The sequence below is a fragment of the Neopsephotus bourkii genome, unplaced genomic scaffold (genome assembly GCF_033783945.1).
Source record: "Neopsephotus bourkii isolate Nb327-2 ecotype Australia unplaced genomic scaffold, CSIRO-AGI_Nbou_v1 NB_1394, whole genome shotgun sequence".
NCBI lineage: Eukaryota > Metazoa > Chordata > Aves > Psittaciformes > Psittacidae > Neopsephotus > Neopsephotus bourkii.
In genome coordinates, this window is record NW_026901872.1 from 2,825,904 (window position 1) to 2,843,325 (window position 17,422).

At 37.3% G+C, this 17,422-nt stretch overlaps 1 protein-coding gene across 4 annotated transcripts; it reads right to left on the reverse strand.

The window, feature by feature from the left end:
- Positions 1–3,019: 3,019 nt before the first annotated feature.
- On the reverse strand, positions 3,020–16,687 carry BORA (BORA aurora kinase A activator). Of its 4 annotated transcripts, none has more exons than XM_061367771.1 (11): positions 16,521–16,687; positions 15,380–15,486; positions 14,365–14,410; positions 12,811–12,886; positions 11,580–11,645; positions 10,774–10,881; positions 9,353–9,570; positions 7,835–7,988; positions 6,295–6,896; positions 5,691–5,822; positions 3,020–3,565 (listed from the first exon to the last, which is right to left on the reverse strand). In XM_061367771.1, the coding sequence occupies exons 1-11, from the start codon at positions 16,674–16,676 to the stop codon at positions 3,557–3,559; spliced, it is 1,674 nt and encodes a 557-aa protein (XP_061223755.1). In that variant the 5' UTR covers positions 16,677–16,687; the 3' UTR covers positions 3,020–3,556. The 4 variants fall into 4 exon arrangements, with proteins under 4 accessions (XP_061223755.1, XP_061223753.1, XP_061223752.1 ...); XM_061367769.1 differs by lacking the exon at positions 3,020–3,565 and adding an exon at positions 3,620–4,264 and having other exon boundaries at positions 10,774–10,830; XM_061367768.1 differs by lacking the exon at positions 3,020–3,565 and adding an exon at positions 3,620–4,264.
- Between the last annotated feature and the right edge of the window lie 735 nt (positions 16,688–17,422).

Consider the following 17,422-nt stretch of genomic DNA (forward strand, 5'->3'; position numbering starts at 1 on the left):
TAAGGCCATGCAAGAGCCTGACAAAAGTCAGGTTTTTTTCAGTCTGCTAACAGAACTTACTCTTGAATGATAAAGGCCATACACAGCCCCGTACTGGCAAGTTACAATTATTAGAATTCTAATTTTGTGCCTTGAACCGCATGGTTACAGGCAAGCCACATCTCCTGACTATGTAGTCATAAAGCACGTTTTACGTGCTGTGGGGACTGATGTAGGTTGAGTGTGTGTGCTCCTGAGCTCAGTGTTGAACTCCCACCACAGGGACCCCAACCTAGTTGTTACTGAGTTCTGCATGTTTGTTTCAATGAAACTCTCCTCCAAAGCACCTGGCACAACAGTAGTTTTCATTGACTGGTTCTGCTGCTGCCAGCTCCAAGCTCTCAAAGCCAAGAGACTGCAGTCCCACATACTACAGGTGTACCTCAGCCATCTTCAGAGAGTTATAGCTCACAAACTTCTATACTAGTCACTTGGTACTTTCCTTGGTAAGGATCAGGTCACAGTTGATCAATATGTGTTTGTCACCTACCTGGCCATAGTTACTCAGCTTCCCGAGTGCTGTCATTGTAAAGGGCTGAATCAGGTTTATAAAGTACGTATTCACAGAAGGCACCAAAAGGAGACAGCTGACTCAAACAGAAACCACACCACTGTCCCCCCAGTGAGCTGTTTGAATCCTAATCCAGTTCCAAACCCCTGTCATGGGCAGGGACACCTTCTACTGGACCAGGTTGCTCAAAGCCCCGTCCAACCTGGCCTTGAATACTGCCAGGGGCACATTCACAACTCTCTTCCACTGTCTCGCCCCCCCCAGAACTAAAGCGCTGCTTCCCAGTATCTACTCTAACTGTACGCTCCTCTCAGCACTACTCTTAAAAAGCTTCAGACACTTGAAAAACAAAACTCAGTTTCAGGACAGATGTGCAGAGCACAGGCTCTCTGATACCACGTGCTACAATAACTGAAATCAGTTTTTACCTGTGTGTATGAGAGCAGAAGTTCACCGAGCTCCTTCCCTGACCTACTACCTCTGCTCCCCAACACCCCCCACCCAAACAGTGCACACACATGGGTGTTACTGGCAGCATTAAAGCAAAGATGCTGCAAACTGTAGCAAAGAAATAAATACCAGCTAGGTGTGAAAGAGATGTCTTTATTCTGTTTCACTATTCAATGTATAGTTAATACATTTATGTTAAAGGACTCTCCTTAAAACTACTGTAATTAATTTAATGTAAACAATGACCGTTTTGTGCAACATGTGCCAGCCAACGTGAAGCACAACCAGAGAAACAGAATGGTCAACTGATTTCCGTGGTAATTTGCACAGCAGGTTTCTTATACAAAGCAGTTACACTAACATCATGAAAACACATGCACACTTTCATAAAATAAATAATTCTCATCCAATTGAAGATTAAAAAACAGGACAGAAAATACAGGCAACTTATTTGGGGGGATCCTTAATTACTTCTCACTTTCACTCATTTCTGCTGTTGTATTTCCTTTAAGAAAACACTTCTGCAGGGTGCAGTTAAGTAGCTTAGCAATCACTTTTATTATCTGCAAATACTCTGAAAGCCTCTGATCATTGAACATACCAAGAATCAAAAATTGTAATTAAAAAAATAAAACCTAATCTTAAGTATAGGTGTTACGGGGAACAGTTCAGAAACAGATCATCATTTGCACGACCCTACTTTTCATCTTCCTATTTACACTGACATTATTCCTAACTTTAGTAATCACACTTGCAAAAATAAATCCTTTGTACAGTCTGGATATCTGAAATTCACCCTTTTAGTTGATTACTGTTAACAAGGTGCAAGGTCATATCTAACTTTTAAACCTCAGACAAGTTGTGCCTTGCTTTGAAGCTACAACCTTACAAGCTAAGCCTCAGGACGTTTTGAAGGCCCTATTCAATAAATACAGAAGAGAATTCATTCTCTACTTTAACAAATTTGTCCCCTTAAAGTTACCAGTTCAGTGCATTTCCACCTTGTAGTAGGGCACTGCTTCAAGGTGGTGAAACAGATACTGCAGGACATTACATTAAGTTACTGTGAATTCCATCTGCATTACTGAAATATTGATTAAATTGCTATGGAAGTAAACCCACTGCATGTCCATGTCTGCCGGTTAGGAATCTAAAGTGATTTTCTTAATTACTACTTTTGCAATGTGAGAACTAAACCCAAGCAACTTTGTTGATGGCACAGGAGTTTCCCTTTCAGTATATTTTTCAGAAAGCCTTCCCTGGTTAATTCTTAATGAAACCATTTCAAGAACTGTTCTATCCATACACCACTCTCATGAGTCTCAGGCCTGAGGCATTTGGTTTTAATGCTATCCCAATTCTGCTTGCACCTCCCTTTTCAGATTTTGAGAAAACATCATCCATCACCTTCAAATTTAGGGGATGAATCTGACCTGTGAACTGTTCTGGGCTTCGATACAAGCTTTCCTGTGGCCTGCAGCACAGAACAGGAACCTAAACTTCTACCCAGAACCCTGGGACTGGGTGTCCTTGCTACAGACAGAGCGAAGGCTCCTTCACCCAGTGAGCACCTACTGGCATAGACTGTTGGCTTTGATTAATGCAATAAAGCTCACTCCAGAGCTGTACAAACACAGAGCCTGTAGACCACAGAATTTCCCTTATCTCCTCTTCATAGTCGCTATGGCTACAACATTACCATAGTGATCCCCTCCTGCCTCCACATTCCTATTTAAGAACTTCCAGAAGGTTCTTTTAAACAAATCAAATTTAAATACATCTGATTTGATTAGGCAAAAGGAGTTCGGGGCTTCCAGACCCTCCTCATTCCAGTACTTCTGTTCATCAGTGGTTTTCTTGACAGTATCAAGGCTTTGTTTATATTAATACTTTTTGCAGTAAGTGCCATACAAAAGTTAATTATATCTCTAAATGTTTATCAAATATTTTGGCAATTTCTGTAAGCAACCTAAGAGTTGCTGTAAGCAGTACTGGGAATTAAACATAAAAGGGAAGTGTAATGGTTTACTAGTAGGAAGGCTGCACCACTCTCAGTGTACTGAGACCAATTAATCTCCTTGCACCTTCTTACGTTCCCTCAAAAGGGTACTAGAGTTTTAGTTTGGACAAAGTGCTTTTAGGAAACACTGGTGGAGTCAGGTGATCCACTTCAAGCTTCTTTGGGCATAAACTTTATTATTAATAAAATTAGATTTGGGGGTTGGGTTTGTTTTTTTTTCACTTGTGGAAAGTACATAACTTCCATAACTAGAATGGAGTTTTCATGCAGCTGTTCACAAGGAAAATCTAACTTAAGAACTAGCCTGGTATTAAAATCAAAGGGCCTGTTTTTAACAGTTTGCAGTCTAGTATAAAAACATACATGTATTCCAGGGACCTGTTTCTAGGCCACTAATTTTATTCCTTCCTCATGAAGTCAAAGCTGAGTTCTGTCACTTTTCCTTTAGACCTACACAGACACGCATCCAGCCCTGCTCTCCTCCTCACACCCCCAGCAGTTCACTCCTATCCAGCAACTCTTTCTTGGCACCACTGCTAGCATTCCTAAAGCCACACAATACATCTGATCAGCGAAAAAACAATCAAATGAAAACACTCCTTTTCCCAAAAGAAAAAATTCCCTCATGCCTTTTTAAGTTGTGTCTTAAAATGTAGGTGGTTTTACAGTTACACTGGCTCCTATGCAAGTTACCCCAGGTTTGCCCAGCCTATCTGAAATACTCTTCAAGCTCAGGTTAGGTTCAGCCTTTAAAAACAAGGCTCCCTCATGGAATCTATCCTAATCACTGAAAGAACATAATTCCAAAAAACAAACCTAATGTGCTTTCTTTATACCAAGTCTAGCTGCCTTAATTTTCAAAAGGGTTGCTTAATAATACCAGTACATTTGTTAATAAAACCTGAAGAATCCCACATTATTTAAACCCCCCCCTTAATACGTAGCAGACAATTTATTACACTTGCATTAAAAAACCCAAACAGTACGTGTAATCCAGGTAACGGACATCATATACATAAAAATTTATTAGACATCACAATTTAATCTCCATCAGAGAACTACATATCATTTTTGCAAAATCCCTGAACTTGATTTTCATTTTGATGTTTCCAGGCAGACGTGTTGCAAGTTGCATTTTGACCAAATACTGTACAATGTGGTTTTGCTTTTTGGAAACAGGACTGCTTCTCTGGAGATTTTGCTCTCAGCAACTGATTGTCCTTATGGTTTGAAACAGAAATCTCCTAGGTTAATAAGGAAAAATTAATTTTAAACCCATTTTCACAAAAATTCCCCCAAAGAAATAAGATCCAAACTTCCTATTGGAAATTTTCTAATTATAATTAATACCTTAACTTCCCATCTCTCCCCTTCTGAAATGAAAAAGAAATGAAAGATGTTTTCTCTGCAGAAATCTTTGCTCTCAGCAAGAACCATCTCCTCTCAGATTGCACATGCTCTGAATGAGTCAGACTGGATTCTTTCAGCCAGCAGTGCCCATGCTTTTTTGGTTTGGTTTTTTGTTTTGTTTTTTATATTCTCTGTGGGCTCCCTGTTGTGAGAGTTGAAGGAAATGCTGAATGCCACTGCACTTAAATCCTATTCCAAAAATGCAAAGTTGGGCTTAGTCAGGATCTAGCAACTGAAAGACTAGCAGTGGGAGAAGACAGCTGCACAACCTGTCTCTAGGACAGGTTTGAGACTAGGCAACTGATTCTTGTAAGTACCTTCACATGTGTAATCCATGACCAACAGGGTGACTGGGGCATGACCTCAAAGTAGATGGGTACTTCTAGAAGTTTAAGATATCTATCTTTTCTTCCTGTAAGGGCATATTTATTCTTTTATCTTAAATGAGCAGAGTTCAAAATTTCATAAAATCATATAATAGTTTGGGTTGGAAGGGACCTTAAAAGATCGAGTTCCAACCCCCTGCCACAGGCAGGGACACCTTCCACTAGACCAGGTTGCTCAAATCCCCATCCAATGCAGCCATGAACACTTCCAGGGATGGGGGAGACACAACTTCTCTGGGCAAATGGACATTTGATATCCATGGTCTACAAGGCGCCATCAATCTGCTCTTTACCTTGTCAGACTACTGGCTATTAGCATGTCAGATACAGAAGTGAAGTCAGGGCTAAATGGGCTTACTTGAGGCTTTTCATAATCTGTTACTACTAGTCCTTACTCTCTCCTTCAAGGACTGTAAATGATAGTAAGTAGTAGACCATAAGCTACTAAGTTTATAAGACCACAACTGCTAAGCAAGATGATCTTTGCTCTCTCCTTCAAAGGAGATGCACTTCTCCACAGGCACACATCTAAAAATTTTCTAATAAAAAAGCAGCAAGAACAACAGAAACAAGAGACAGACTACAATACTTCAGAAGCCATGAGCAGCCTCACAACTACCTCTCATGCATATAACTCAGTTTCCCCTGAAACTACCTCTGCCTTTGTCATAGAATGTATTAATTTTACTGCTAGTTTGTCCTGCACTTACTCCTTGTTTTCAGCATAATACTTGAAATGATGCTATATTAACACAGTCTCTATAATCACCTGACAGTCTCTCCCCTCAGGCTTCCTGAAATTTAGTAAAATAAGGAACAGATGCTTCAGGTGAGAAGCTGTCACTTCTGTATCATATCACAATTAAACTCCTACCTTTGTTCTAAGCAGCTGAGATTTATTCTGAAACACGTTAATGTTTACATCATTTTCTCTGCAACTGTTTTGGGCCCCCGCAGTATCCATAATGCTGCTTCCACAAGTCTGTGTATTATAACCACTGTCCACCTGAAATCAAGAAGGAGGGCTTTAAAAATGTACTGCAATTTAACACCAATAAACCCCTCAGTTAATCAAATGCAAGTCCTCCCAGGTAACAAAACTTAGTCCCACAAACCAACTGCCATCAGGTAATAACAAAAGCAAACCATAAACAGGTCTGTCAGAATTACAGAATCGTAGAATAGTTTGGCTTGGAAGGGACCTTCAAAGGTCATCTAGTCCAACTGCCTGCAATAGGCCGGGACATCTTGAAACAGATCAGAATTACTTTGGATTAAATGTCTTCCTGTACATCTAACACAAAAATTGCTATGCTGACTCCACTGCAAAAGGAAAAAGGGAATAGGGTGGAAGGATAAAAGTCACAATGCCACCAGCACACAGCATCCATTAAGAGAAAGTAGACAATTATTTCCAGAACAGCATACGTATTAGAAGTGATTACGTTGAGCTCAGTTTTTAATATTTTTATTTTTACCTGAATACTACTGTTGTCACAAGGAATTGCGCTGCTTTCTGCAAGAGGTGACATGAACACACGAGAGTTTTCAATACTGAAAGTAATCCCTGTCATAAAGCTGGTCATTGGTGCATTGCTATTGCCAATTGTTTCTTTTATCCAAATGTTTTCTTCTGACACTTCAGCTATGTCAGCCATATCTACAGTATTACTTTCCTTGGAGCCTTCTATATCCTGAAATGATGACAGTCTTTGATGACAAACTTCTGAGTGATCTGGTGCAATAGACACAGTTGCTACCACAAGATGTGTGCCATGTGTAAAAGTATCCCCATCTTGCTGGTGTAAGGTTATTCCATTATCCATTTCTGGGAACCAAGCTTCTGATGGAGAAGCGTTCTCCTTGTCTTCCTCATTCTCACCATGGTTCTCAACAGCAATTGGTATCCTAATGACAGAAGTCTGAAACTGGGTAATTCTTCTGCATGCTCCAAGTCTCATAGGTGAAGACTTTTGAATTGGAGAACAACCATCTATATAAGGACTTCTTGTAGCTGGAGGTGTCATTTTATTTGAAGAAGAAGGAATATCTGGAGAACAAAATGTGAATTTTCTTTGGTCTGTAAAAAACAAAATTATGCTGTGAGATACCAGGTGGAGATGAAATCATCATCCTCAAAGCCCTAGGGTTTTTTGAATTATTACAGCCAACCACACAGCATTTCACTCACCACTGTCTCCCAGTTCCAAGGCTGCCTTTAAAAAAACTAAATAAAAAATAATCAAGCAACAAAAAATCCCCCAAAACAAACAACCCAACAAAAACCCCAAAACAAAAACACACCAGCACATTTAAACTATCACAGTAAAGGCAAGTTTTTACCTCATTTTTACCACCCAATTTTGTGTCCCATTACATAGTTTGCTGTACTTGTGGCCTCACATTTTTGCATGTCAATACTATACAAAGGAAAATGTGTGAAGGCTGATTCTGTGGCTTTTTTTCAGAACAAGTATCAATGCACATGTTCTATATGCATTAAAAAAAAAAACCAACAAAGGGACAACAATAGAGTTTTCAAGAAAATCAAACAAGGGAGAAAACACCTATGCAATCTCCACATGGAATGGTGTTGAAATAACCCAACGCTCACCAGAGTAAAATCATATATAACGATGGCATTAAGCCTTACAAGGTAACGTACAGAACAGGAAATACTGACATCTTCTAGAGCAATGAGGACACAGAATGGTTTGTGATTTCCTCACTAGTCAGTTTCCATGCAAATAATCTTCACAGTCACATGATTTGAAAACTCAGACATTCTGTGCCCATATAAATCAGGTTGAGCCAAATCAGATTATGACCTTACTTAGTTCAGGCATACAGCTTTAACCCCCTTCCTCATATTAGATTAATCCTTTAAAGGTTGGGGACTTTTTTCATTCCTATTTGGTGTTAATACCTTCTTCAAGAGTAAACTGTAAGAAGCAGTTTTTATAATAAAAATATGCAAGTCAAGAAAGAAAGAATAATACATACACAGTTAAACCATACCTGACAGTGGTGTCTTTCTTATGTGAAAAGCAATCGGTGAAAAAGCAGGAGAACCATTAGGGGCAGGAGACCCTTGTGGAAATGTGGGACTGGTTATACTTCCCAGACTGTAAACACTTGCTCCTCCCTGGATAGGACTTGATGAAATCTGACCCTTCAGTTTCAGAGGGAAAAAGAGAAAAGAAAAAAAAGGCATATTTTCATGATGTAAATTTTGACTAATATGTAAATAGAAAAATTATTCTAACTAAAAAATATAATATGGCAGCACTGAGGAAAACTAATCCTGTACAATGGCAATCTCTATTATTGGTTTATCTTGAATATTCCAGTTGTAGCTCTTTACTTGAACTTTATGCCTCCACAATTAAGAAAAGAGCAATGGATTTAAACTGACACATAATACCAAGTAAGACTGTAATATCCATTGTAATTAAGAATTATGAAAAGCCTTAACAGAGTGTTAATACTATCCGTGTATACAGTTAAGTATTTAATCCCAGTTTCTTACTCATACCAATGCAGATAAAGGCCAACCACTATACACATTGTAATGGAATCAGTGTTACCCAAATTTAACACAGCAGCACACACAATACTTAAGAATAGTGGTTCTGATCTTGCTTAAGAGTACAATACAAGAAGTCACTTTAGCAGTGCTGTAGGAACATTGTAAGAATTTTTTATTAGGTTACCACAGTGAAGACTTTTTTTAAGCTACACTCTAGCTTAGGTAGTGTTTTTTTCCATGTACTTCAAGTGCCCAAGAGAAGAAACTGTACCAGCGAAACCAGTTTAGCCGTGATACATCCACCTGGGAATAAGATTCATCTGGCTTAATTTAAGAAACAGACATTATATTCTGTGTTCTAATAAATATCTCTTTATCTGAAATCTCTGGCCAGTGGAAAAAAGCAGATTTAGCGTTTCATTCAAAGATCCACAAGTAATTTTCTTCACTATAAATTAGTTTAGGAGTTATAAGGGAAATAATTACATCACCTGTTCATATCAGCTAGTATTTTAGACAGCAGTTCATGGATTTAAACATGCCTTTTTCTGCATGCACATTGTGTATATATATATATATATATATATATATATAATATTACAACATGCTTTCAGCAAATCTTGTGTATGTATTGATTCCTACTTCCTTGTTGTGAAATTAAAGCATAATTCCTTCTGTACAAGAGAACAGCATCACAACATAATAGTTTCATATAAGAAGTCAGTGACATTATTTCAAAACTTTTATTGTTCACGTTTTTTCTGACTTTGGAAGTTGGAGGGGAAAAACAACAAAAAAATAACTCACAAAAACCACACCACCAAAACCTAAGCCACAAAAGCATAATTTGGCCTAGCACCTATGCTCTAATAAAGCAGTTGTAGCTTCTTAAAAAGAAGACTGTTCCCTTTGTGAAGCTTGTTAGAACACAGAATCATTCTGCTCCAAGATCTGCTCCTGTGCCAAGTCAGTCACATCCCATCCAGCACCCAAACCAGGCTACTTACTGAACTAGGTGTTTCCAGAGGGCTTCTGCACCGAACTGGAGAGATGTCTATTGAACAAAGTACTCCAAGTGGCTGATTACCACATGGACTATGTGGAGAAATAGACAAACACTCAGACACACTTCCATTTTCTTCTAAAAACAGCTTTCTTCTGAGTGATGAAGAGCTCAGATTTCCCTGAGACTGATCTGAATATTCATCAGTTCTTATATATTCACCTAGAAATGTCAGGGAGAAGTCATTTCCAGTAAGGATGAAAGAAAAAATTCTATTACAGAGACATATATATCTAAATTAAACATTTAATCCAATTTACCAGTACATCAAGTAATTAATCTAATTTAGGCACCTATCCTAAAGGATCACTTGTTATCATTTCAAGAGAGTCCACTGCATCTACTAAGGTTCCACTTCTGCCTATCATGCTTTAATACTAAAGTCTGCATTTTAAAAAAATTGATAAATATTGGCTAACATCTACTTACTGGCCTTTTCACATCTGTGTATTTCACATCCAAGTTGTGAAAAGCAGATTATTATACTACCAAAGCAAAATTAGACCCTTTTTCAGGTCTCCCATATGATTTGATGGTAATCATGGTACATCACCCAAAGGCAAACCAGTCAACTTGAAGTCAAAGCAAAAAGCATACAGATGTTAACAAAGACCCATTAAAATATGCTATGATTTATCATATCAGTTTGGTTTTACTCTATTCTAAATGGATATTCCTTGTAGAATAAATTTTTCCTGAATCTGCAAACTATGCATTGATGGAAATGTTTGTTAAGATGAAATATGACAGCAACCAATATTGTGATTTTCTGTTTTAATTTTGATGGCACACAATGAGGGCTGTCAATACAGGGATATAGGAGTGTTCAGCCTAAAACCCCTGAGCTAGCTATACCCACTATTCCCACATAGAAGGCCCTTGCCTAAGAAGCTGGCAGCAATTCCTTGATAAAGCACTTACTTAATTTGGACTCTTGCCTCCCCATTCAGTGGTCACAACTTTTTTGCCACCACACAACTTCTAATCACCACTGTGGCTTCAGTTCAATGAAAGGCACAATTAAAGCAGTGCTTTGCTCAAGGCAAAGTCAGGCTATGAGCCTCACAGCCAGCAATGTGAAGTTGAACAGCTCTCAGTAAAGGTTCTTTTTGCAGAAGTCAGGGGGTGCCTTCTACTTTGCAATTGTTCTCCATACCCCTCCTCTTTTATCTTTATGTCTATACTCAAAGTATATAATTTAAGTCAGCTGTTCCATAAAATATGCAGTAGCTGTTTATTTAGACCACAGACTTAAAACTTCCATTCATGTGTTTTCAATATTTCATAAGACAATAAAACCCCAGCAAACAATACCAGTTTTCTATTTAGACATTCATAATTAAATTTTGATATGACACAACATACCTAGTATTTTCTCTATATTAAAATCCACTGGCAAAGACAGCACTGTCTGACAAGCAGCTGTAATGAATAAAGTCAACAAAATTAGCTTGCAGTAACCTTTGACTAAAGCTGTAGAAACGAAAATCCACTTTCAAATTGCATTGCAATTAAGCCATTTAAGATACAGTTGCAATAAGGAAAAGTGTTAATTAAAGCTAGGATTCTGATTTGACAACAACTATGCACAGCACAATCAGTCCTAGAGGTAAACAAAACAAGGGTTGTAACATAAAAGCCTCTAGAAAGGCATTCTGAACTGAAGAGAGATGTCTCTGAAGAAAATTACTCAAAAGGAAATGGGAGAAAATTTATCAAAATACCATGGGGAAAAGCATTGATTATTTGTCTAAAATGAAACAGGTAAAAAAGATCTCTGCTATTTATATTGCAGAGAAAATAATCAAGATTCTCTAACCCAAAACGATCCAACACATTAAAGGCTTCTTGAAACTGTAATTTAGCCATAAACCTGAGGCTTAGATTCACTTTTTAATTCAGAAAAAGGGCATGCATTGAGTTGGAAAAAATGTACTCCACAGACGAATTCAGGTGTTACTTTGGAAAAAATATGAAAGACTGTAATACAATTAAATTACTATCAGAAACAGATATTAAAAGTAATAGTACCATACACTACAATGAAAAAGTATTTCTACGGGAATGTTAACAAAAAAAATTACTGCCTTTTGAAATTAGAGCACCATTAAAAAAATGGGTCATTTTGCTTCAGAAAAAGCTTGCAATTTCAGACATAGTCTTTTACCCACCATTGCTTTTGTAAGGCTGCAACGTTAGCTGTCTTCCAATTGGAGAAAGGTTATTTAGATCTATGGCTGTAAAACAGATAAGAACTTAAATTTAAGCATGGATTGCACATAGGTTTTAAACCAAGCAGCAGTTAAGAGTATTTAACACAACTAAAGGGAGTACTGAAAAAAGTTACCATTATAGCTGATTACGAGAATTTCAGCACCTTTCTATTCAAAAAAACCTTAGTGAAATAGCATGAGCTTTGCCTAGATCTTTGTCTCCTGCGGCCCCTCCACATTACATACATTTAAAACAAACTCAAGTTTGTGCTTAGCCAAACAGGCTGTGTTCAAGTAAATCTCATTTCCAGAAAATCATGCAATTTGAACATGAAAACAAAGATGAAGAATCTGCTATTTTACTTTTTTAGACAGCTAAAGAACACATGATACCATCTTCTTTCAGCACACACTTTCCCTAGGTCTAGTACCATGGCTAGTGTTCTCTGACAATTAAAAATACACTATCCACAAGCTGCATTTCCTTGATAAAAAATTTAACAATTTAGCCTCTTCCAAATCTTGCAAAAATACCCAGGTACTTAAGAGTCTCCTACCAAACAACAGTGCATGCAAACAATACTTTATAGCTGACATTCGTCCAATTTGTAATGCATTTACTATGTATTCTACTAGTTATATAGAAACTTTAGTAACAGCAGCATTAATAACGTCTAATAATGGCATAAACAAAATAAACAGAACACCCACACTACATACAGTGACAGTGAACTAGCAAGACACAAAAAAATCCAGGAATTTACATAGCAAGTAAGTAAAAATAGAGAAGTAAGTAGAAAAATACAGAACTCAGTTTCCCATATACTTATATTGGCAGGAAAGCAGTCAGAATAATTCAGAGGTGCAGCTACCAGAAAACTGAAGTAGAAGATTTTACCAGTACTTACACAGCAAAGTTGTGTGCTTGAGGACAGGTTACAAGAGAAAAAAGATATAAGAACAGGAACCAAAAATAACAGAAAGGGAAATTGTATAAGAGTTTGAATTAAAAAATAATTTTTAAACAAAGAAAGCATTTGGAGAGAACAGCTAAATATCTACTAGTTGTGCCAACTTTTATTACTGGTTCTTAAAATTTACATCAAAGTTGAAAAAAAAAAATACGTTTGATGGTTTCTCCAAAAGCTAAGTCAATTGTAGGTGACACACAGAAGCAACTTACATTTACCAGAATTAAACTGTGAAACTTGCTTTCCTTCATGTTCAGTCCAAGGAGAGGGAACTATGAGACTTTTTGTGAAAAACTAGAGTAAAATAGAAACAAACTGTCTTAGCACTTTTAAAAATTGAAGGCACTCCAATTTAGATTAGTACATTGAACAAGAAAAAAATTAAGTTATACCTTTGCTACCCACAGATCTATATTTTTAAGAATTTTAACTCTTCCTTCCCCAAAGCCTAAATCCCTTATAGCCTGCAAATACTTCATTATTTCATGTCCAGAGAGGTTAAAGAAAAAAAAGTGATTTAAAGACAACCCCCAAGTTCTTTACAACACATATCACCCAGATCTTTCAAGCCTGCAGAGGGAAAATTATGCAAGTTTCATTTAACACTGATTACTCATTTTAAAAGGGAATTGTCTCTACCATACTTATTGCACAGTAGTTTAACATAATTATTTCAAAATTTTTCAGTTTGTTGATTTTGACAATTAAGACATTTTGCGGAACTGCTAAGGAGACAGTGAAAGGAAAAAAAGCGGACAACCAAGGCTTATGGTAACCTTATGAAGTGTATTTGGCTAAACAGGTTAGCAGCAAAACATGTATGAGTACTGGCACTTTAGTGTCTTTCTCTGAACTAGAAACTCTCTGCTGTGACAATCACACTCCAGAACATACTAAGGCTGAGGAGACAAACATTATAACATAGCTTCACAAAATACATGGTAAATCCTGTTCTCACAATAAAAGACTCAAAACGAATGAAAACAAAACACCTTGAAACACTTAACTATTAAAGGCATAATTTTTATCAGTCATGGTTTCAAGCTGTTCAGCTGCATAATTCATTAGTTTATACCTAAGAATGCAGATTTAATGCAGATTTAGAACAATAGGGCATCTTTGCTGCAGGTCAATTACCTAGCACCTTTATGGAATCATAAACCATTTTTTTCATAGAGACAGAAACTCATAATAGCATGATACAATACGAAAAGGTCAATAACACTGTCAAAACTAACTGAAATAGGACTGAAGACTTGAAACACTTTTCCTTCTCTGCTAGACAAATTGATGGTAAATAATAAAAGGAAAACAGAAAGAATTACACACTAAAGGAAGTAAGTCTTGCCTCCAACTAAGCAGACTTAGGAAGAAACAAAAAAATCAAGGTTCTGCTATATTTTTTAAAATACAATAAAAGAAATTATGCCATCTAACACCAGAAGTTACTGTAAACCCTAACAAACTCAATCATTTTTAAACTGAAATTAATTACTTTTAAGAATTATCTTACTACTACATTCCCACAAGCCAAGCAACACAAAAGAAACAGTATCTGCTGATTTGATCTACAGGTGTGTGAAAGATGGGAAGAAAAAGACCACATGGGTTCCAACTACATCTGCAAGTCAGGACGACAGAAAATCACTTTCTTACTGACCAGTAAAATATAATAGGGTTCTGGTTTTTGAAATCCTATAATATATGTGGATCTTTTTTGCAGATAAGTAGCTACAGCAAATAAATACTTGATAGCATAAAAATTTTATTACCTCCTCAATGGCTTTTTGCCTTCTGTCTTCTGTTTCCTTATCAATTCTAAGTGACAAATGAAAGCAACTCAATTATCAAAACCATCACATCATTGAAAAAAAAAAGTCAAGAACAACTATGTCATCTTTTACAGATGCTTAAGCGAAACATTATAAATGAAATTGCACTAAACAATAAATCTTACTTTTCACCATTATGTGCAATAACCTCATGCTATAAATCCATAAATATAATGCATTTATCTGTTACTCCAGTTCATTTGAAAGATCTGTACCATCTTTTAGTACGTATTTGCAAATCTTCTATTTATGTCAGGAAGTATTTTTATCTGGATAAAAAATAGACAAATCATAATTGGTCTTCCAAAATTATAACAGAATCACAGAATGGTTTAGGTTGGAAGGGACATTAAAGATCATCTAGTTCCACAACCCCCCTGCCACAGGCAGGGGCACCTTCCACTAGACCATACCTCAAAGCCCCATCCAACCTGGCCTTTAACACTGCCGGGGATGAGGCAGCCACAGCTTCTCTGGGCAACCTGTTCTGTTGCCTCACCACCCTCACATTAAGTCTCACCTATACCTTTTGGAGAGTACTGGCTTGCCTAGCTAGCTTTCTCATCTCTACCCTTCTGCAGGAGTCCCAGAGACCGAAGAAACTTACACTTCATAGGTGTTAGCATGGAACACTCCAAGAAGATAAACTGTGTTGTGACAAGGAACAGAAGAGGTAGCTTAGTAACAATCACTAGCACGACATTTTCTGTTGACTGCTTTTATCTGGCTGTCTTCCAAACTGCAGTCAGAGTGGATTAGCAATTCTTAACATTAAAAAGAGTGACACAGAGGCAGCCTCATCTAAATATTATATCCACATTAGGGACACATGAAAATCTATGTTAAAAGATTTGAATAAAAAGTCTTCTCTGCTGCGCTGAAATGTCAGTAAAGCAAAAGAACAGTGTTCTAGTATTCAAGCAAGGCAACTGCATAAGAACAGACTGGAAGTTACCTATCATGACTCAAATACATTGCTTGACGTTGAACATCTTCCAAGTCAATTTCCACAGGATTTATTACAGCAAGCTGATCAATAGACCATCTAAATTTTCCTGGTGTCTAAAAAGAGACATGAACAACTTAGTGCTTCCTAGTCTCAAAAGATAAAATAGAACCACAGGACAAATCTCAATGGAACAATGCAGGCATAACTTCCATATAGTTTCTGTCAGACACTATCAAAAGTTTCTGTTTAAATTCTTTATTAAAAGTCGATCAGGCTTCTTTATCCTGATAGTAGTATTACAATGATTTACAAGATAATATAAAGTAGAAGGTCATAGCTAGAGTTTACAAACTGAAGTGTCAAATTCTTTTCAATTTCTTAATATAGATGTACTAAAGATGGAGAACTTCAGATAAAATTTAGTCATTTCTAGATTGCCACAATCAAAATTGAGGTTCCATGAAAATCCAGTGCCTGCATCTAACCCAAATTTTCACCTTTCACCTCGCAGTTCCAAGAAGACTTAGGATTTGCAACCCCATACACATCTTGCAAAGTCTCCCCTGTAATGCCATACACAGCACACAACAAAATCAAATTCAGAAATAAAGCAGTTTCAGCCCTTTGTTTAACATACAAAATATTGCTCAAATATCTGTTTGAAAAATATTTACTAAGTCTTGGTAGATCACTCATTAGCACAGCTTATCAAAAAGTAATTCCAACTGCAAACCAGCATATGATCTGCAACTAAAAAATGTTATATATACACAAAATCATCAACTTGATTCTGTGAATATACAAACAGCCCATAACAGAAGTAAAATTATGTTTTACTGCATCCAGCCTGCTTAGCATGTAAGTAGGAACTGGAGTACTTTTCAGCTTTAGGTAGGACAAGAGCACCACATCCAACAACTGTCCTTTATCTGCTTTCAACTGGTTTTAGCACTTAGCAGATCGTAGGAAGACTGACAATGTCAATATTCAAAGCAGCATATTCCTGTAATCAGAAGGCATGGCAAATGCCAAAATTCTTTGGCTTAGCATATACATTAAAATATACTAAATAAAATACAACTTTTAATGCATTTCAAAATGTTAGCACTGCATTTCTGTAGCTACACAACTAAAAACTAGATCTTACAGGTGAGGGTTTTGTTGATTTGAAGACTGAAGGACTGGAAACAATCTGCTCCTGAAGAGTGTAATAATCACTAGGACTTTCAAAAGGATTCAGGATGGTGACTCGTCCTGGAGTTTCTGGCGTTACCTGCATTTTAGTTTCTTTTGTATGAGCCATAACAGTAAGAGATACCTTGAAAAAAAAGAAAAAAGGAAAAGAAAAAAAAAGCATTTATAATTCTGACATTTTAGGGTCATCCTGAAGGTTTTTAAAGAGCCAGGAACATTTATAAAACTAAGAAAAGCAAAGCTATCTTTGACATGTTAAGCTAATAAATAAGGCTGATAAGAAAAACAACTAAAAATAAATAGAACCTACGAAAAGGAGACAAGAAAGGGCACTGAAAAGGAGATTAAAGTAATCAAAACCAAACCACAAAACCAAAGAAACAAGCCCCCGCCCCCCCCCCCAAACAAATGAACCAGAAGCAAACAGCACTGAAGCCAAACGTATTCCTCAAGGGCAGCTCACATACACTTAACCCTGGCACTCAAGGGCTTCAGAAACAAAAGTAGGTTGGAGGTTGGATGGGACTTCAAACAACCTGGTCTAGTGGAAGGGATACCTTCCACTAGAAAGAAACTGGAACTAGATGATCTTTAAGGTTCCTTCCAACGCAAACCATTCTGATTCCAAGATTACTACAACGGGGGTAGCACAAGCGTCAGCCTCCCTTAGGTAACACCCCCGCCTTGCCCAGAAGCTGTGCAGCCAGCACAGAAGCAAACGGAGAACCACAACGGCTGCCGGCCAGCAACTTGCCTTGTTGGTCTACACCGGCCAAGACCTGAAGCTTCTGGGGGCAGGCAGATTATCCCGGGACTTTCCCTGATGGGGCAACAGCTCCCTCAGGATCTAAACCT

Excerpts from the sequence above, each read along its gene's own strand:
- BORA (XM_061367768.1), bottom strand. The coding sequence starts at position 16,676 with ATGGCTCATACAAAAGAAACTAAAATGCAGGTAACGCCAGAAACTCCA. Across the intron at positions 14,411-15,379 it reads ATGTATTTGAGTCATGATAG|AATTGATAAGGAAACAGAAG; the intron begins GTAACTTCCAGT and ends TTTGTCACTTAG. Across the intron at positions 10,882-11,579 it reads GCAGCCTTACAAAAGCAATG|CTTTAGTCAAAGGTTACTGC; the intron begins GTGGGTAAAAGA and ends TCGTTTCTACAG.